The sequence below is a fragment of the Mustela lutreola genome, chromosome 13, assembly GCF_030435805.1.
Source record: "Mustela lutreola isolate mMusLut2 chromosome 13, mMusLut2.pri, whole genome shotgun sequence".
NCBI lineage: Eukaryota > Metazoa > Chordata > Mammalia > Carnivora > Mustelidae > Mustela > Mustela lutreola.
In genome coordinates, this window is record NC_081302.1 from 78,672,097 (window position 1) to 78,693,290 (window position 21,194).

Sequence of the window (21,194 nt, forward strand, 5' to 3'; positions counted from 1 at the left end):
TTATTTCAAAGTTTTTTTTTTTTTTTCAAGAGAAAAAAGTAGCCCTATTAAAGTGTTACAACTTAAATGTAAGATGAGGTGACATTCCTAATACAAACACTAGTTTTTTCAGGGGTCTTACAGAATATCCTACAAGAAGAGTTGAAGTAATGAAATAATGAAGTTGAAATACTAAGTTGAAAAAATGAAAAAAAATCACTTTTTCATTAAGAAATTACTTCTACTTTTTAAAGGTAACCTTGCGTTACAACTAGAAAATGAGGCTACTAACCCCTACTTCATCGGTTGAGAATTAAATGAGAGAAAATTAAGTGTAGTAATATGTTAAAGGCACTTAGTATATACTTACAGTATAGACAGTATTAAGAGAAACTCTTTCTCACTGACTAAGCATATTCCATCCCTTATAATTATAATGGGTATAATTAATTATACCCATTACTCACACCACTGTAGCTCTGAGGGCTGCTGGAGACAAGTTTTAAAATATGAGAACTTTATACCATCTTTTTTATATTATATGGCTATTTAAAATCTTTAATCAAATTCATCAAAGATTACCAGCCATATTACATGCCGTGATTAGCTTTCTATAAACAACTTTGCTTTCTGTGTACAAATCAGTGTTAATGAAATAAAAAATAAAACCATATCCTAGGCAAAGAACTTTATTAATCTTGTTTCAAACTTTATTCCCAGGCTTCTTCAGCTTAATTAGCTGTGAAGAATGAATTGTGTATAAGCAAAAACTGAAAAGAGCTGCAGTGTCCAAGGGGCTTGGGCTTAAAAATATTAGAGGTTTAGATTTTATCAGATCCATGAACAAAATTTTTAAAAGCAGTCAAAATATAAAATAGCAGCTCCCAAAAACTTCTTCAAGTCTTATCTTCTTCAGAAGTTGACTCAATTCAATTTGCTTCATTTTTGGAAGCTTCATCAAAATTCTCCACAAGATCTGGAACTTCATCATTATCATCCTCTCCGATAGCAAGAGGATAGCAATCTGCCCACAGATTGTGTGGGCAGAGCTTCAGCCAGTCTTCAACTAGTCAGACTGCACCAAGTTGGTTTAAGATACTGGGTAGCATTTCTGTCAGCTGATTTGTCTCAGCATGGCCTGTAATGGTGGAAGTGGCCGTTGCCTGCGAGGCCTGAACTTTGGGGTTGTTAAAGTGGATCACTGTTCTTTGGTTTGTGAACAAATTCACTTCTTCAATACCAGAGATACTGTTTACCCCTAACTTCTTTAAGGAGAACTGAAGTGTTTTATCATCTGCTGTAGCTGTTCTATGAACCACCTTCTTTCCGCGAGCAGTTCTTTTCCCACCAATGTGCACTTGTGCTTGCAGTTTGGCCAGTTTCTCCTGGTTCATGATAGTTTCTTTCATCTTGTTGGAGCAGAAATGGGACCACGTGGGGGACTAGGGTAGGCGCTCAGGGGATCTCGAGTGGACCAGCTGAGATTAGGTGCACACACATGGGGACGCTTGATTCCTTAGGTTTTAAGAGGCCTATCATATACCTGTTGTAAATCTTCCCTTGCACCCGACATAATGCCGCGTATGAGTAAACATACTGAGCACGTACTGAGTAAAACTCAGTGCCTGCATACTGATTGGATTTTCATCATAATATATGGAGACATTTAGCCTTTGTCTATACAGAGCCAGCATCGGCAGCAGCAACAGCTTCAGGAGAAGGGAAGATTCCTGGTGAGGGCAGTACCAGCACCCACAGTAGGTTGGCTTGTTTAGCAGAAGTATTAACTCTCCAACCTGGGTGCTGGTACAGAAACTGCCAGCATTAGGCAGTGAACTTTGTCAGTAATTTATTACAAAATGAAAGTGGACACAGGAACATTGCAATAAAGCCTATCAGGAAATCTTTAGAATTCTTTGAGAAGTTTAGAATCTCTGGTTTTGAAAAACTGCTGCAATAAGACAAAACAAATATCCACAGGCTTCAAAATTTCTAGAAATTAAATTTTAAGATCATTACTATTGTGTGTGGGGGAAACACTGTTTACATAGGAAGCATCAGATGAACCAATAATTGGTGAAGAAGGCCATTTAAAAATGATTGTCTCCTGTAATTGGATAGGCTGCAGTAGAATACATAAATAGGCATTTTGCATTCTATAAAAATCATGAAGCTACTTTTGCTTTTCTGTATGATGTCTACAAGTTTCAGGAAATCTCCAAGGAAATATTAAATGATATTTTATAAATTTATATTTAAATTAAATTCCATCTTACATGAAAATGATTTACATGAACAGTTCATTTTTGAAAATTTGTTCCATAGGAATCATCAGTTACAAATGTATAAGAATTTAATTTTCAGAATAATATATCAGAAATTCATTATAATGTCCTTACAGCTTATTAAAAAAATCTTAATAGTTCTAATAATAGTTGCATCGGAAATATCATGCTCAAAATTAAAAATGGTCAAAAATTATTGACAATCTTACATTTTCCAAGAGTGACCAACATTGCTTTTAACTACATATATTGTTTGAAAATAAAGTTGCTAAAAATATAAATTTTGATGATTGAATAAATGAATTAGATGTGTAAGACAGAAAAATCTTATGATCAAATAAGATATCATATTAACAGAGTTTTATTTTTTATCACATTATATAAGATTATGGCACCAAGACTATATATTTTTTTGCAATTTGTAAGTTTATGTTGTTTTTTGTCTATCACCACTATCCTTGTTACATTTTATAAGTATAAAATATTTTTAGAGAAAAACTTCCTATTATAGAATCTATAATGACATTCCCTCCTCCCCCAACCCTTGGTTTTTGACCAAGGGATCCCATATTTCCATTTTGCTGTGAGGATGGCTGGGGTGGGAGAGGAGAGGATGAACTAGTAGTACTTTGGAGAGTGGTAAGGCCCCCGGACCTGTGGACACATGCTGAATTAAACACCCACATACCATTTCCTTAGGACAGCCATTCGTTCTCAGAGGCAAAACTGAACCTATGAGAAGGAAGACAAATACTGTCCAAACTTGCTCAACATTTGCTGGGCTCTCTTCTTACACTCATCACTACTTCCTATGTATTTCATAGCAGGGTTAATTCCTTTCATTCATCCAGCTGCTTTCAGACTTGTGCACCTTTGAGCCTATAGGAGGAAAAGCAAGTGACTATTTTTGGACTGGTTGTGAGCGGATGTTTCCTCAGCTTCATAGAACTTTAAAATGGCTGCTTTTACAACTCCTCAAACTTTTTTGATAAAGGTTCATCTATTTCAGAGACTGTTTCATTCTTGTAGATACAGATGTGATTTTGTATTTGACCCTCATATGCTAATCCCATATTTACAAAAAATATTCTCAGTCTAATTTCTAAGGTGAGAATGACTTAAGTTTTCAAATTGGAAAATGCTCCCTGAGGTGTCTAACTTAAGCATCACATTGAACATTATTATGAGGATTGGGTGAGTTTATTTCCTTTAATCACACCTAGGATTTTATTAGTAACAGTAGGCAGAATACTATTGATAATAGCAGCTTGATTCAACAGAACTTGGCTTCCTCAAGACTTGGAATTGTTACAAAGCATGACCTGAATTTCTCATCATATAAAGATAATAAAAATAAAAATCCACAGACATTTCAAAGTACAGATTTAGCCATTAGTTATGTGCACCTTTCCAACCATTTCTATTTAGGTGGCCAATTACGATGAAAATGAAGCAATGTTTCAATTTCTTTTGTCTACAACCTGTTGCTCAGTATTTGTGATGGGCTTCTAGGCTTTGACCTAGTTGTAAAGCAGAGAGTATGATGAAGAAAGAACATAAATAGATTTCTTATTGTAGAGACATGAATGCATGGAAGGCACCGAGTCTTCAAATATGTGACATCTTTATTTTTCTTTTGGTAGCATATTCCTGTAAACTGATATCAGCTCACATGTTTCGTATTCAATTGAATTTAAACTCATTGGAGGTAAGTGATTTTTAAAAATTTGATCAAATATAAGTGTAACCAATTTATTGCTTGAGTGTTCCCCCACACCTTAAAATCTATATAAGTTGCCTTCAACTCTCACTCAAGTCCATTGGAACATTACCTCTGGTCCCCAGTTCTTGCCTCATTCTTAGGCTAGTCCTTTATCACCCCTGCTTCTGACTTTATCACCCCTGCTTCTGACATCATACCAAATCCAGCACTCAGATCCTTGATTTTTAAAAAAAAAGGGGGGGGGAGAGAAAATATGTACAAATCCGTCTTTATCAAAAGTTTGAGTACATACATAGCATTTACATAGAAGGAATGAAAGGATTTTGTAATCTAATATTGAACCTCCTTGCCCTTAAAAATTGAATGGCTATAGCTATTTATTTTCTTTAAATATTTTTTACTGTGTAATTTTCTTATCATTTTTTAAGAAACTTAAATAGATTTAATTTATTTCTTTTCGGTCTTCTTTTTAAAAATGTAGATCTAAGTGCCTGATACATACCCTAAAACTTTAAAAATATTTCTTATGAGGCAGATCAGCTGGCATTAAATTTCCTGTTTTTGTCTCAGAAAAATCTTTCTCTTTCACCGTTGAGGGATATTTACACTGGATATAAAATTCTAAGTTGGTGTTTCTCATTCCTTCAACACATTCTTCTCAACTGTATTGTTTCTGATGAGAAGTTTGCATTTCTTAGTTTATTCTTCTCTTTGCCTTCTTTCAACATTTCTTTTTTACCTCTGATTTTGTGGTTTGAATATGCTATGTATAGGTGTAAATTTTTTCGTATTGATCCTTCTTGGTGTTTTCTAAGTTTCCTGGGTCTGTAGTTATATGTTTGCTAGAGTTTGGGAACATTCTTAGTCATTCATACTTAAAATTTTTTTTTTGCCTGTTCTCTTTCTCTTCTCCTTCTGATATTCCAATTAGCTGTATGTTAGACCTTTTAAATTGTCCACAGTTCTTGAATATTCTATTCTGGTTTTTAATCTAATTTTTTTACTTTATATTTCAGTTTGGGAAATTTCTATTGATATATCTTTAAGCTCATTTATTTTTAGACTTTGTGCAGTCTATTGTTGGGCCCAGTAAGGGCATTCTTCATTTCTGTTACAGTGTTTTTTTAGTTTCTAGTGTTTCATTTTTATTCTTTCTTAATTGTTTCCATCTGTCTGCTTATCTTCCCCACTTGTTCTTTTATGTTGTCTATTTTTCCATTAGAGTCCTTAACATGTTAATCAGAGTTTTTTTAATTAACATATAATATATTCTTAGCCCCAAGGGTATGGGTTTGTGAATCGCCAGTTTTACACACTTCACAGCACTCACCATAGTGCATAATCAGAGCTTATTTCAAATTCACTGTCTGATACTTCCAAAATCTGTATTATCTTTGAATCTGGTTCTGATGCTTGCTTTAGCTCTTCAGGCAGTGCTTTTTCTTGCCTTTTAGCATGTCTTGTAATTTTTGTTGGGAGCTGGACATAATGAATATGGTAAGAGGAATTGTGGTAAAGACCTTTATGTGAAGTTTTATGTTAATCTGGATGTATTTAATGTTTGTTGCAGCTATACACATGAGAAGCTCCGGATTCCTCTAGCGTCTTTGTTTATTCCCTCTTACTGTCTTGGGGTTTCTCTGAGAACTCCTCCTTAAATAGATCTGTGCCTCATAGCTCTTTTGTGTGTGTAATGCGTTGTTACTATACTGGGGCCCTGTTGGTGTGTTGTAAGGTGTGAGGTAAGAGAAGTGTTCTTACGATTAATTCTCAGTCTTTTAGTGAGTCTGTGCCCCTATGTCTTTGTGTTTCTTAGCACTTTTCTCCCCTTGGTTTAGATAGGGAGGTTAGAGGGGGTTAGAATTGGGTAAACATTCTTTCCTTTAGGTGGGATAAGACTCTGGTAAAGTCTTTAGCTTTGGAGACTAGGCTTTCATTATGGAGAATGCTCTGGGCATCTATCAAAATGTTCAGTTTCCCCCTCCTTCTGCCTGAAACATGAGGGGAGTTTTTCTTGGCTTTTCACCATGAGAACCTGGTGAGGTTTCTAGAAGTGAATCCACAAAAATGTCTTCGTCCATCAAGATTGTAACCCAAGGAGTTTATCACTTTTGAGGTAGCTCATACTCAGGCTACATCAATTCCTCAAATTTACCAGTTAAGTATTCCTACCAGTTTGTGACTATAGTAGTACCTTCTGCTCTAGTTACACACAGGTCATTTGTCTATTCAGATTTCTGGTGACAGTTATCATGTGATCTCATCTATCTCTGATAGGTCCAAAGAAGGTTGGTTTGCACTTTGTTCAGCACTTTTTCTATAAGGATGGCAGTGGTGAATCCAAGCTCTTTATGTGTCATTGTTGAAATTTCAGCACCTTAGACCAACTTTTGACCTTTAAGTTTGTACAATGGACAGTATTCTTCAAGTTTGAGAGGAATAAAGCTGCATAAGTAATTAGATGAATGAGTTAGAATTTCCCAGAAGCTAATCTTGTTAGTGAAGCTTACTATGGAAGACTTTACGTCACTTAGATATTGTGACTTACATAGTAATCCTGGTACATTGTTTCTCTAAGATTTTCTGTTATGTTTTCAGTTCCTGTAAACTTTAGAGTTATGTCATTTTCAAAACTCATTATTCTTTAATAATCATTACTTACTTACTGATAGACTTGTTTTCCATATGAAGCATATAATGCAATTTACCCATTTAATGTGCTTCAGGTTGTGTTGCAGGATTTTACATAATTAATGTTGGCAAATGACTCAGGTAGTCATGTTCTAGAATGAACCATGTTGGAGGAATTACCTTTAACTTCTGTTAACATTGGCAACAGGACTGATAAATAAACAATTTATCAGTGGAAGAAAAAAAAGAACATTAAATTAATAGCTTTAGCTCCAAGCATTTACTTGTTCTAAGAATCTGTAAAATTGAGAATAATATATTAACTAGAAAAGCACCAAGTTTTGTGTTCACTGACCAAATGAAATATGAGAATTATTAAAGTGAGGAAAACTTTCATTTTGCCAGATTATCTTCGGAGCAACAAAACAATTACAGTTATGTGAGATCATTGATGAAATATGCAGTCCACTGTGTAGTAAAAACAGAAGTAGAAATGTTTGCTATGATATATATACAAATTATAATATATATAGTACATCATAGTTCCTACACAGTATGAAATCAAATTTCAAGTGTTTTAATTCCATCTGTTATTAGACCTTGAGGTTTATAAAAAGCCCTCAGTAATTCCAGGATTATTAAAGTCCCTTTTCTTTTGGGAAACACAGTTATTTCATTTGAGTAATGAGTAACGAAGGCCTCCTGAGAATAATAGGGAGGAGGTTTTTTTCATTAAAGCTTTTGGTGCTTGATACCTGTTATGTTTAAAATTTTTCCTCAGGTGGCACACTTTCTTAAAATTTTATGTATTAATATTTTTAGGGGACATCATAAAAATCTCTGATTTCTATAGACCATTGACTATAACTGAAAGTTATAGTTAAATAATATAATTAAATAATCTTTTAAATATGATTTAATAACTTATGACATTCATTTCACATAGTTATAGAAGTAAAACAGAGTTGGCAAGAACCAACAAATAATCTGGCACACATACTAGTTCACTAATGTTTCAATAGAAAGTGGTAATTGATTTTTTTAAAATTTCACTTGTATTTGATGGAGGAATTTTCTTTAGTATTAATGTCTATAACTTAACATTTTATTACACATTTTCCTTAAAATATTCTACTACCTGAATTTTCCACTTTGCTACTGGCATGGGGAGTACTTTTTCTATAAAATTTTGAACTTAAAAAAAAATATTTTATTTATTTATTTGACACAGAGAGCAAGAGAGCACAAGCAGAGGAAGTGGTAGAGAGAGAGGGAGAAGCAGGCTCCCTGCTCTTTTGAGCTTTCAACAGTTGTTTTTTATGAGGGAAGGAAAAGTTGGGGTGAGGAAACTAAGCTAAGGGAGATGATGCCCACACATCTTAAATTGAGTGATGAGTCTCTACAACTTCTTTATTTCTTCCTTAGAAGCCTGAGACTCAGTTTTGTAGAGTTCACTACATTATTTTTTTCCCACTTTTGATATTTTTCTAAAAAATTCTCTGAATTTTCTAATAGGCTATTAGCATCCATCTGTATTTTCCAACTGATAAGAATTCACTCTTACTTCTATAACTTTAAAAAATCAGCTTTATTGAGATATAATCCACATTACATAAAATTTACATTTAATTTGTACTATTCAATCTGTTTTAATATTTTCACCTATACATGCAACTGCCACCATAGTCAACTTTTAGAACACTTTCAACACCTCTAAATGAATCTCCCTACTCTTTAGATATCATCTCTCTCATCCTCCATCCCCAACACTAAACAACCACTAATCTACATTCTGTCTCTATGGGTTTGTTTTTCTTGACTTTCATGTGAATTGAATCATAATAGCATACAGTTTTTTTGACTGGCTTCTTTTAGTTACCATATTTTCAAGGTTCATTCATGTTGTAGCATTCATTGATACCTCATAACCTTTATATAGCTAAAGAATATTCCATAATTTGGATATACCACATTTTGTTTATCCATTCATTAGGTTGTTATAACTTAGGCAACTGTGAATAATGCTGCTCTAAACATTCACATACAAGTTTTGTGTCGACACTTGTTTTCATTTGTCTTGGGTATATATATGTATGAGTGGAATTGCTGGGTCATGGGTGAACTCCATGTTTACCCATCTGTGGAACTGTCAGACTATTTTCCAAAGTGGCTACACCATTTTACATTCCCCACAGCAGTGTATGGGAGTTTTGTATTTCTCTATATCCTGATCAACACTTATTATCTGACTTTTTGATCCTAGTCATGCTAATGCATGTGAAGTAGTATCTCATTGTGGTTTCCGTTGGCATTTCATCAATGACCAATGATGTCAATATTCTTTTCATGTTATTTACCTTTTAATTTCAGTGAGCTATTTGAAGGGTAGAATGAGGTAAAAATATCCCTCAGTCTACCATCTTGATTCAGAAAGTCTTTCATTTATATTTAAAATGAGAAAAATAAAGTGATTCCCTCCCCCACCTTTGTTATAGGCAACACAACAAGCTATTACTCGGCACTGTGAAGCTCTCGGAACCCAGTTAAGTAAAGAAAATGACCTGGCCCTCATCATTGATGGTGAAACCTTGAAGTATGCCCTCCATTCTGAAATTAAAAGGAGCTTCCTCAATTTGGCCCTCTCATGTAGAGCAGTATTATGTTGTAGGTAAGGATACATTCACTGTTCTTCCCTCCCAGCTTTCTTTAACACTGTTCACATAAAGAAAATGTGGACATGGAAATACAAGTTTTTGTAGAAGCAAAGTTCCTTATTGATAAAATATATGCTCAAATTGAAGAAAGATGTCTGAATTTAATTTTACTTGTCAGGCCTAAGATATTACTAGAAAGCAGATTATAATTTTTTAGTGGTAAATTATTTAGTGATGTGTTGATATATGTCTTCAGTAAGAACAAAAGCCCTCTATTTAAAATGAGGGGCAAATCTGAAAAAAAAATCCACTGATCTCTAGAGGAAAATGAAATTATAAATATTAGTGCAAGTCAAACATCAACTTAAAAAGGTGAATCTTGGAACACTGCATCAAAAACTAATGATGTGGGGTGCCTGGGTGGCTCATTGGGTTAAAGCCTCTGTCTTCGGCTCAGGTCATGATCTCAGGGTCCTGGGATCAAGCCCCGCATCAGGCTCTCTGCTCAGCAGGGAGCCTGCTTCCTCCTCTCTCTCTGCCTGCCTCTCTGCCTACTTGTGATCTCTATCTGTCAAATAAATAAAATCTTTAAAAAAAAACCTAATGATGTATTTTATGGTAACTAACATAATACAATTAAAAAAAAAAAGAAAAGCCAAAAAAAAAAAAAAAAAAAGGACAAATCATGTACAACAAAAATGGCTGGAACTAAGGAAATAATGAAACTAGGTATAGTTGTTCCCTGCTCCTGAATGAAAATAGTAACATAACCAATTATTAAAACATCTTGATGCTTTGAACTTCTAAGTATTAATATAGATTTGCTACTGAATCAGTTGGGTTCCCTATAAGCTTTGAATGTTTCCCTTAGATGTCCTCCTGTGTTCAGATTCATTCAGCATCTGCTATAAAAATTCATCACTTTCATTGTACAAACAAACTGAGGGTTGCTGGGGGGAGGGGGGGTGGGAGAAGGGGGGTGGGGTTATGGACATTGGGGAGGGTATGTGCTATGGTGAGTGCTGTGAAGTGTGTAAACCTGGTGATTCACATACCTGTACCACGGGAGATAAAAATACATTATATGTTTATAAAAAATAAAAAATTAAAAAAGGAAAAAAAAATTCATCACTTTCTGTTCTTCACTCCACTCTCACTTGTCATGATTATAGTTTGGCCTTTAGGATTCTTTGTGATTTAGTCTTCCATTAGTTAGAACTGATAAAAATAATGGAAAGCTGAATTCAAATCCAGCTTAAGCAAAAAGGGAATTAGCTTGCATGACTGAAAATTCTGTAGGTAAAGCTGACTTCAAGGGAAGCAAGAAAATTAATCAATAGTCAATTCACCAAAATTTTTGTGTCTTTTAACTATTTAGATTTAATTGACCAGTTTTCATTTTGCATCAGAAAAATATTTTAAGGAATGCTCACTTTTTCTCTGCTCAAACTTCCTACTCATGCTGGAGGAAACAATGAAAGGACATACTGAAGAAGCAGGGAGAAGGAGAGAACACGGACTAATTTTGCCACAAAGGGTGGATATTCCAGTAGTTGGTTTTCAGTGCACTATTAGTGGTTTGTCCTAAATCTGGCTTTACTTGTGGTTTGATGTAGAGTTCAAATGGTGTCTCCCTTTTGATTCACCTGGTGCAGGCTTTATCCCCAGGCCAGATCCCCTTTTGGCAGCAGGCGGGGGTTGAGAGACTCAAGCTTCACAAACTCATAAGATTCCATCCAGAGGAGACGCACATATGCTTTCTCCCAGAAATCTCAGCAAATGGGACTTATGTTTGGATCTTAAAGTTAACTTGCTGTCAGAATCCCAAGATTAAAACAAAGAGATCATATACATGCTGGTAACAGTGGAAAGAGCTGATATACCCCTAGGTCCAAAAGGATCGTAGGAGTAGAGTAGTCCTTATACCTGCAAAGAGGGAGCCCTGCAGAGTGGACTGCCTCTAGAGGAGCCATGAGCTGTGGTAGGCAGACACAGCCACCTGGAGAAGACATGGCAAGGAGGAGCAGGGAAATGTGCAACTTGACCTCACTCTCTTCCCTGTCCAGCTTCTGCAGGGGTCACTCTTCGACCAACCATGACAGCAACTCTCAGCTATCCAGGTTTAAGTGGTTCATTGCCTTAGTTTCTCCATTTAGTCACTTCATTCCTTGAAGTGTCCCATTAGATGAACAGTAAACATAAATGAAAACAAAACTGAAGTCTGTTGACTGAGCTATATCCTGGACTGATGAAAGCAATTTGGTATGGAACTGGCTGAAACTGTAACTTACAAAGGAAGTGGTGGTAGGGAAGGAGAGTAGGGTCTGTCTCTAACATTCTTCATGGCTTCAAAATTTTATGACTGAATTTTATCATTTTTCTTTTTAAAAAGATTTTATTTATTTTTTTGAGAGTGAGAGGGAGAAAGAGAGAGACAAAGGGCAAGCACAAGCAGGGGGGAGGGGCAGAGAGAGAGGGAGAAGTGACTCTCCACTGAGCAGGGAACCTGACACCAGGCTCTATCCCAGGATCCTGAGAACGTGACCTGAGCCAAAGGGCAGATGCTTAACCTACTGAGACACCCAGGCACCCACTGTTTTTCTATATACTTTACGAAAATTTCATTAAGGATTTTTAGTCCATACTCATGAAGGGTATTTGTGGTTTTATTTCAAGTTTTTGAAAGGCTTTGGTTTCAGGATAATTCTGGCCTGATAAATTAATTTGGGAGGTATTTCCTTGTCCTCTGTCTACACTTTCTGTGGTATTGGTATTATTTCTTCCCAAAATGTTTGATAGACTTCATTGTTGATGCCATCTGGGTCTGACTTTGTGGGAAGATCTTAATAAATAATTCAATTTATTTAGCAAATATTTTCTACTAGTTCTTCAGTTAGGTTTGTGATTTGTCTTTCAAGGAATTTATTCATTTGATCTAGTTGTCAAATGTATTGTCATTAAGTTTTTCACAACATTCCTTTATTTGTTACTTTTGCGTGATTTATGGTGGTGGTCCTTCTTTCCTTCCTCATATGAATAATTTACTTTTTTCCTTGATCAGTCTAGTTAGGGCTTTACCAATTTTGCTGATATTTTCAAAAGGCCAACTTCATGGTTTGTCCAGTTTTTATGTTCTGATATATATCATTTATAATGTATCTGTACTATTATGCATAACAAATTAACATTATAAAATATATGCATGTTATAACGTAGTGATATAATATTCTCACATATACTACATACTTATATTATTTTCCATTTTTAAAAATTTTTTATTTTTTTCAGTGTAACAGTATTCATTGTTTTTGCACCACACCCAGTGCTCCATGCAATCTGTGTCCTCTCCAATACCCACCACCTGGTTCCCTCAACCTCCTACCCCCTGCCCCTTCAAAACCCTCAGATTGTTTTTCAGAGTCCAGAGTCTATCATGGTTCGCCTCCCCTTCCAATTTACCCCAACTCTCTTCTCCTCTTACTCCCCATGTCCTCCATGCTATTTGATATGCTCCACAAATAAGTGAAACCATATGATAATTGACTCTCTCTGCTTGACTTATTTCACTCAGCATAATCTCTTCCAGTCCTGTCCATGTTGCTACAAAACTTGGGTATTCATCCTTTCTGATGGAGGCATAATACTCCATAGTGTATATGGGCCACATCTTCCTTATCCATTTGTTCATTGAAGGGCATCTTGGTTCTTTCTACAGTTTGGCGACCGTGGCCATTGCTGCTATAAACATTGGGGTCCAGATGGCCCTTCTTTTCACTACATCTGTATCTTTGGGGTAAATACCCAGGAGTGCAATTGCAGGTTCATAGGGAAGTTATATTTTTAATTTCTTGAGGAATCTCCACACTGTTCTCCAAAGAGGTTGCACCAACTTGCATTCTCACCAACAGTGTAAGAGGGTTCCCCTTTCTCCACATCCTCTCCAACACATGTTGTTTCCTGTCTTGCTAATTTTTGGCCATTCTAACTGGTGTAAGGTGGTTATCTCAGTGTGGTTTTAATTTGAATCTCCCTGATAGCTAGTGATGATGAAGGCCAGGGTAGCAATTCTCGTATCAAATAAATTAGATTTTAAACTAAAGACTGTAGTCAGAGATACAGAAGGACACTACATCATTCTTAAAGGGACTATCCACCAAGATGATTTAACAATTGTAAATATCTATGCCCCCAATATGGGAGCAGCCAATTACATAAGAAAACTGTTAATCAAGATAAAGAGTCATATTGATATGAATACATTAATAGTAGGAGATCTTAACACGCCTCTCTCAGACATAAACAGATGATCGAAGCAGAAAATCAATAAACAAGAGCATTGAATGACACACTGGACCAGATGGACCTCATAGATATATACAGAACATTCCACCCCAACACACCAGAATACTCATTCTTCTCAAGTGCACATGGAACCTTCTCAAGAATAGACCATGTACTGGGTCACAAATCAGGACTCAACCGATACCAAAAGACTGAGATTATTCCCTGCATATTCTCAGAACACAGTGCTTTGAAACTGGAGCTCAATCACAAGGAAAAGTACAAAAGGAACTCAAACACCTGGAAGCTAAAGACCACCTTGCTTAAGAATGCTTGGATCACTCGGCAGAGAGAGTCGATTATCAGATGGTTTCACTTATTTGTGGAGCATAACAAATAGCATGGAGGACATGGGGAGTTAGAGAGGAGAAGGGAGTTGGGGGAAATTGGTAGGGGAGGTGAACCATGAGAGACTATGGACTCTTAAAAACAATCTGAGGGTTTTGAAGGGGCGGGGCAGGGCGGGGGGAGGTTGGGGTACCAGGTGGTGGGTATTATAGAGGGTACGGATTGCATGGAGCACTGGGTGTGGTGCAAAAATAATGAATACTGTTATGCTGAAAATAAAAAAATAAATTAATAACAAACAAACAAAAAACAAAACAAAACAAAACAAAACAAAAAGAATGCTTGGATCAACCAGGAGATCAAAGAAGAACTGAAACAATTCATGGAAACCAATGAGAATGAAGACACTTCTGTCCAAAGCCTATGGGATACAGCAAAGGCGGTCCTAAGGGGGAAATACATAGCCATCCAAGCCTGTTCAAAAAAATGGAAAAATCCAGAATACACCAGCTGTCTCTACACCTTAAAGAACTAGAGAATCAACAACCAATCAAACCAACTCCACACATAAGAAAGGAAATCATCAAGATTAGAGCTGAGATCAATCAGGTAGAAACCAGAGATACAGTAGAACATATAGATGAAACTAGAACCTAGCTTTTTGAAAGAATAAGATCAATAAACCATTGGCCGCACTAATCCAAAAGAAAAGAGAGAAAGCCCAAATTCATAAAATTAGGAATGAAAAGGGAAAGATCACAACTAACACCAAGGAAGTAGAAACAATCATCAGAAGTTATTATCAACAGTTATATGCCAATAAGCTAAGCAGCCTAGATGGGGGAGGTTTTTGATCCTTGCTTCAATCTCATTACTAGATATTAATCTATTCAGGTTGTCAATTTCTTCCTGATTCAGTTTTAGAAGTTTATAGGTTTCCAGGAATGGATCCATTTCGTCTAGGTTGCTTAGCTTATTGGCATATAACTGTTAATAATAATTTCTGATGAATGTTTCTATTTCCTTGGTGTTAGTCATGATCTCTCCCTTTTCATTCATAATTTTTAAATTTGGGTCCTCGATTCCATGTTGACACGAATGGTTTTCTCCAACCTAGCCATTGCCCGGATAATTGTAAACCTGAATTCCCTTTCCAACATACTGTTTATGTCCATATCCAATAGCTCTGATGGAGAGGGCATGGTCTCTGAATTTTTCCTCTGTTGGGTGTTGCTGCTCCTAATCATTTTGGTGAGAGGTGGTTGAGGGGATGTGTAGCTGAATATATCAACCGTGATCCAGGCAAGGTGCACCCTGGAATGCTTCTGAGCAATCAGAAGACACCACTAAAAAGAAAGAGAAAAGAAAAAAAGAGAGAGAGAGAAAGAGAGACATAGAAAAAAAGAGAAGACCCAGCCAGAATGGGCCCCAAAGTTAAGATTTATAAGGTATACAAACAAAAATGGCCAAACAAAAAGACCAACAAAAGTAAATGACAAGGAAAAAAAAAAAAAGAACCCAGCTAAAATGAACCCCAAGTATAAGATTTATATAATGCCAGAACAAAAATAAATATGCAGAAACATTGACAGAAGAAAAAGATGGGAGGGTGGTTATAAATCCTCAGTGTGGATGAGGAAGGTTATTTTGATTCTTCCTGGGTATATCTTGATATCTTTGTTAAAGGACTCAACTTTCCATAGATAAAGGGAGATTAATACTGGTTTATATATATAGGGTTGGTATTGATTAGGGAAAAAAGATTACCTTGAAGCTTATATATATATGTATATTAAAAAAATAGAAAAGGAAAAGAAAAATACAGGTATATGTATGAAAACAATTTAAAAGGCTGTATTAAACCTCTAGTTGTAATGGTAAGTAGGTTAAAAGAATTAAAAAGAGGACTGCCTGGGTGACTCAGTGGATTAAAGCCTCTGCCTTTGGCTCAGATCATGATCCCAGGGTCCTGGGATTGAGCCCCGTGTTGAGCTCTCTGCTCAGCTGGGAACCTGCTCCCCACCCCAAAAAAAACCTGGTTTCTGCTCTGCCTACTTGTGATCTCTGTCAAAAAAAAAATCTTTAAAAAAATTAAAAAGAACAAGAATCGTGAGAATGAATTAAAAATAAAATTTGTATCTATGAAATGTACACGTTTTAGGGCAATATCAAGAGCTTAATATCTTGTTTTCCCCTAATACTGGGGTTTTACAGTTTTACAGGGATCCTGTAGTGGTTGTCCTTTCATTCTTTCAGCTGACTTCTGGGGGAGGAACCTGCCTTGTACTTTTCAGTCAGTCTTGCTTGGGTTGAGTCCTCCTGCTCCCTATCAAGGGGCTGGGCCTTGTGGAAACTGGTTTTTCAGGTTTTTGTTCTCTGGAGGTTTTTGTTCTTTGGCAGCTTTTTCTCCATTTTATTATATTTTATTTCTTTTCAGTGTTCCAGAATTCATTGTTTATGCAACATACCCAGTGCTCTGTGCAATACCTGCCCTCCTTAATATCCACCACCAGGCTCACCCAAACCCCCATCCTCTCCCCTCCAGAACCCTCAGTTTGTTTCTCAGAGTCCACAGTCTCTCATGGTTCTCTAGGTTTATTCCTAGGTATCTTATAGTTTTGGGTGCAACTGTAAATGGGATTGACTTAATTTCTCTTTCTTCTGTCTTGTTGTTGGTGTAGAGAAATGCAACTGATTTCTGTGCATTGATTTTATATCCTGACACTTTACTGAATTCCTGTACAAGTTCTAGCAGTTTTGAAGTGGAGTCTTTTGGGTTTTCCACATATAGTATCATATTATCTGTGAAGAGTGATAGTTCGACTACTTCTTTGCTGATTTGGATGCCTTTAATTTCCTTTTGTTGTCTGATTGTTGAGGCTAGGACTTCTAGTACTATGTTGAATAGCAGTAGTGATAATGGACATCCCTGCCATGTTCCTGACCTTAGCGGAAAAGCTTTCAGTTTTTCTCCATTGAGAATACTATTTGCGGTGGGTTTTTCATAGATGGCTTTGATAGTATTGAGGTATGTGCCCTCTATCCCTGCACTTTGAAGAGTTTGATCAGGAAGGGATGCTGTACTTTCTCAAATGCTTTTTATGAACATATTTTTAATGCTGCTTTGAAGTCTTTGTCTGCAGAGTTGTGTCATCACCCAATTACTTGGACAAGTTTGTGCCTCAACAACTCAAACCCTAAGACTTCTGCCTCTGCTGCTGGAGCTATATGTGGTTGGAGCAATGCTTCCAAAGGTATAGCAAGTTGCAAGCCATTCTGGATAGCCTTAATTTAGTGCTCTGTTAGGAATATGTGGAAAGTTTATTATCTCAATCCCATGATGCTTTTGTTGCGAAATCTTCCTGTTAAGTTTCTAGCTGATTTTCTGCCCTCCCTGAACTAAGAGACCCAACTAAGTTGGTAAAGATGTGGGTGTTCATTATCTGCTCCCAACCATGACTGCCATGTCCAGATACTAAATCTGCAGATTCTCACCCCACTACAAGGTCAGGGGAATATGAACGCCTCCAGGAAAGAAGGCCACAGACTTGCTGCACTTACCTGATACAGTAACATCTTCTCATGAATAAACATATCTCAAGTTCTTTTCCTCCTTTTGCCATTTTCTGGTGAGCTGAAATACTTGTTTTAATCATTTTTTTCCAGATCTAAACTTGCTTTCTTATTGGAAGAAATTGCCCAATGTCCATATATGCCATTAACAGTTATAGAAAGTTTTCTTAAAAATTTAACCAACAATTTGCTTACTAATGTCATTTTGAAATAAAAAAGTTTAGATAGTTGGAGGGTGTCATACAGTATGTGTTGTAATTGCTTAATCAGTGCAACTCAAATGACCATAATTAAGAGTAAAATTAAGTAATTTTTAAAAGTGAATTTAGGAAGCTGTAGACCTATTTTCCCTACAGTTCGTATCACTATATGCCATATTTTTTGTTTCACTTACTTGGTTTATTGTCTTTCTCCTCTCCATTGCAGTGTAAACTTCATGAAGGTAGGGTTGTTTATGTATTTTATTTTCTGCTCTAACTGCTCTGTCAAGGATTGTGCCTTGCTCATAGTAGGAACATAAATATTGTTGAACAAATAGATAGGGGAGGAGTCAAGATGGCGGAGAAGTAGCAGGCTGAGACTACTTCAGCTAGCAGGAGATCAGCTAGATAGCTTATCTAAAGATTGCAAACACCTGCAAATCCATCAGCAGATCGAAGAGAAGAAGAACAGCAATTCTAGAAACAGAAAACAACCACTTTTTGAAAGGTAGGACTGGCGGAGAAGTGAATCCAAAGCAACGGGAAGATAGACCCCGGGGGGAGGGGCTGGCTCCCGGCAAGCGACGGAGCAATGGAGTACAAAATCAGGACGTTTAAAAGTCTGTCCAACTGAGGGACATCACTCCAGAGGCTAAACTGGGGCGAAGCACACGCGGGGTCAGCGTGGCCTCAGGTCCCGCAGGGTCACAGAAGGAACGGAAGTGTCAGAGTGTTGCAGAGTTTGCGGGTATTGGAACGGGAAGCCTGCTATAGAGACAGAGCTGACAGTAAGCTCCCAGCTTGGGGGTTACCTTGAACCGGTCGCAGGCTCGGTGAGCTCGGAGCGAGGCCGGAGGTCAGGCAGACGGGAGTAACTGGGCGCTCTTTTCTGAGGGCGCACTGAGGAGTGGGGCCCCGGGCTCTCTGCTCCTCCAGGCAGGAGACCAGGAGGCCACCATTTGTATTCCCGTCCTCCGGAACTCTACGGAAAGTGCTCAGGGAACAAAAGCTCCTGAAAGCAAACCCAAGCGGATTATTCAGCCCGGCCCCTGGTAAGGGTGGTGCAATTCGCCTGGGGCAAAGACACTTGAGAATCACTACATCAGGCCCCTCCCCCAGAAGGTCAACAAGAAATCCAGCCGAGACCAAGTTCACCTACCAAGGAGTGCAGTTTCAACACCAAGGAGAGCAGCAGAATTCCAGAGGAGGAGAAAGCAAAGCACGGAACTCATGGCTTTCTCCCTGTGATTCTTTAGTCTTGCAGTTAATTTAATTTTTTTTCTCTCCTTCTGCTAAAATTTTTTTTAACTTTTACCCTTTTCATTTTTAACGTTTTTTAACTAGTTTATCTAATATATATATTTTTTCTTTTTTATTCTTTTCTTTATTTGTTTTCTTTTTTAAATTCTTTTCTTTTCTTTTCTTTTTCTTTCTTTCTTTCTGAACTTCTTTTTATCCCCTTTCTCCTCCCTCACGATTTGGGATCTCGTCTGATATTGTTAAAGCATATTTTCCTGGGGTTGTTGCCACCCTTTTAGTATTTTACTTGCTCCTTCATATACTCTTATCTGGACAAAATGACAAGGTGGAAAAATTCACCACACAATAAAGAACAAGAGGCAGTACCGAAGGCTAGGGACCTAATCAATACAGACATTGGTAATATGTCAGATCTAGAGTTCAGAATGACAATTCTCAAGGTTCTAGTCGGGCTCGAAAAAGGCATGCAACATATTAGAGAAAACCTCTCGGGATATATATAAAAGCCCTTTCTGGAGAAAAAAACTAAAATCTAACCAAGTTGAAATCAAAAAAGCTATTAATGCGGTGCAATCAAAAATGGAGGCTCTCCCTGCTAGGATAAATGAGGCAGAAGAAAGAATTAGTAATATAGAAGACCAAATGACAGAGAATAAAGAAGCTGAGCAAAAGAGGGACAAACAGCTACTGGACCAAGAAGGGAGAATTCGAGAGATAAGTGACACCATAAGATGAAACAACATTAGAATAATTGGGATTCCAGAAGAAGAAGAAAGAAAGAGGGGAGCAGAAAGTATACTGGAGAGAATTATTGGGGAGAATTTCCCAATATGGCAAAGGGAACAAGCATCAAAATTCAGGAGGTTCAGAGAACACCCCTCAAAATCAATAAGAATAGGCCCATACCCCATCACCTAATAGTAAAATTTACAAGTCTTAGTGACAAAGAGAAAATCGTGAAAGCAGCCCGGGAAAAGAAGTCTGTAACATTCAATGGTAAAAATATTAGATTGGCAGCAGACTTATCCATAGAGACCTGGCAGGCCAGAAAGAGCTGGCATGATATATTCAGAGCACTAAATGAGAAAAACATCCAGCCAAGAATACTATATCCAGCGAGGCTATCATTGAAAATAAAAGGAGAGATTAAAAGCTTCCAGGACAAACAAAATCTGAAAGAATTTGCAAACACCAAACCAGCTCTACAGGAAATCTTGAAAGGGGTCCTCTAAGCAAAGAGAGAGCCTACAAGTGATAGATCAGAAAGGAATAGAGACAATATACAGTAACAGTCACCCTACAGGCAATACAATGGCACTAAATTCATATCTCTCAATAGTTACCCTGAATGTTAATGGGCTAAATGCCCCAATCAAAAGACACAGGGTATCAGAACAGATAAAAAAACAAAACCCATCTATATATTGTCTACAAGAAACTCATTTTAAGCCCGAAGACACCTCCAGGTTTAAAGTGAGGGGGTGGAAAAGAATTTACCATGCTAATGGACATCAGAAGAAAGCAGGAGTGGCAATCCTTCTATCAGATCAATTATATTTTAAGCCAAAGACTATAATAAGACATGAGGAAGGACACTATATCATACTCAAAGCGTCTGTCCAACAAGAAGATCTAATAATTTTAAATATCTATGCCCCCAACGTGGGAGCAGCCAACTATATAAACCAATTAATAACAAAATCAAAGAAACACATCAACAACAATACAATAATAGTAGAGGACTTTAAACTCCCCTCACTGAAATGGACAGATCATCCAAGCAAAAGATCAACAAGGAAATAAAGGCCTGAAATGACACACTGGACCAGATGGACATCACAGATATATTCAGAACATTTCATCCCAAAGCAACATAATACACATTCTTCTCTAGTGCACATGGAACATTCTCCAGAATAGATCACATCCTCGGTCCTATATCAGGACTCAACCGGTATCAAAAGATTGGGACCATTCCCTGCATATTTTCAGACTACAATGCTCTGAAGCTAGAACTCAACCACAAAAGGAAGTTTGGAAAGAACCCAAATACATGGAGACTAAACAGCATCCTTCTAAAGAATGAATGGGTCAACCAAGAAATTAAAGAAGAATTGGAAAAAAATCATGGAAACAAATGATAATGAAAATACAACGGTTCAAAATCTGTGGGACACAACAAAGGCAGTCCTGAGAGGAAAATATATAGCGGTACAAGCCTTTCTCAAGAAACAAGAAACCCTACACCTAAAGGAGCTGG

General features: G+C 37.0%; 1 protein-coding gene and 1 pseudogene across 2 annotated transcripts in view; one reads left to right on the forward strand and one right to left on the reverse strand.

Moving 5' to 3' along the window:
* LOC131813534 (phospholipid-transporting ATPase IB-like) overlaps nt 1-21,194 on the forward strand; it is a 249,604-nt gene that overhangs the window by 128,719 nt on the left and 99,691 nt on the right. For both annotated transcript variants that reach the window (XM_059143871.1, XM_059143873.1), the window contains 2 exons: nt 3,908-3,972; nt 9,114-9,286. In XM_059143871.1, the coding sequence (XP_058999854.1) occupies nt 3,908-3,972; nt 9,114-9,286 (238 nt within the window). The remainder of the gene's footprint in view (nt 1-3,907; nt 3,973-9,113; nt 9,287-21,194) is intronic.
* Nucleotides 909-2,824, reverse strand: LOC131813536 (transcription factor BTF3-like; annotated as a pseudogene).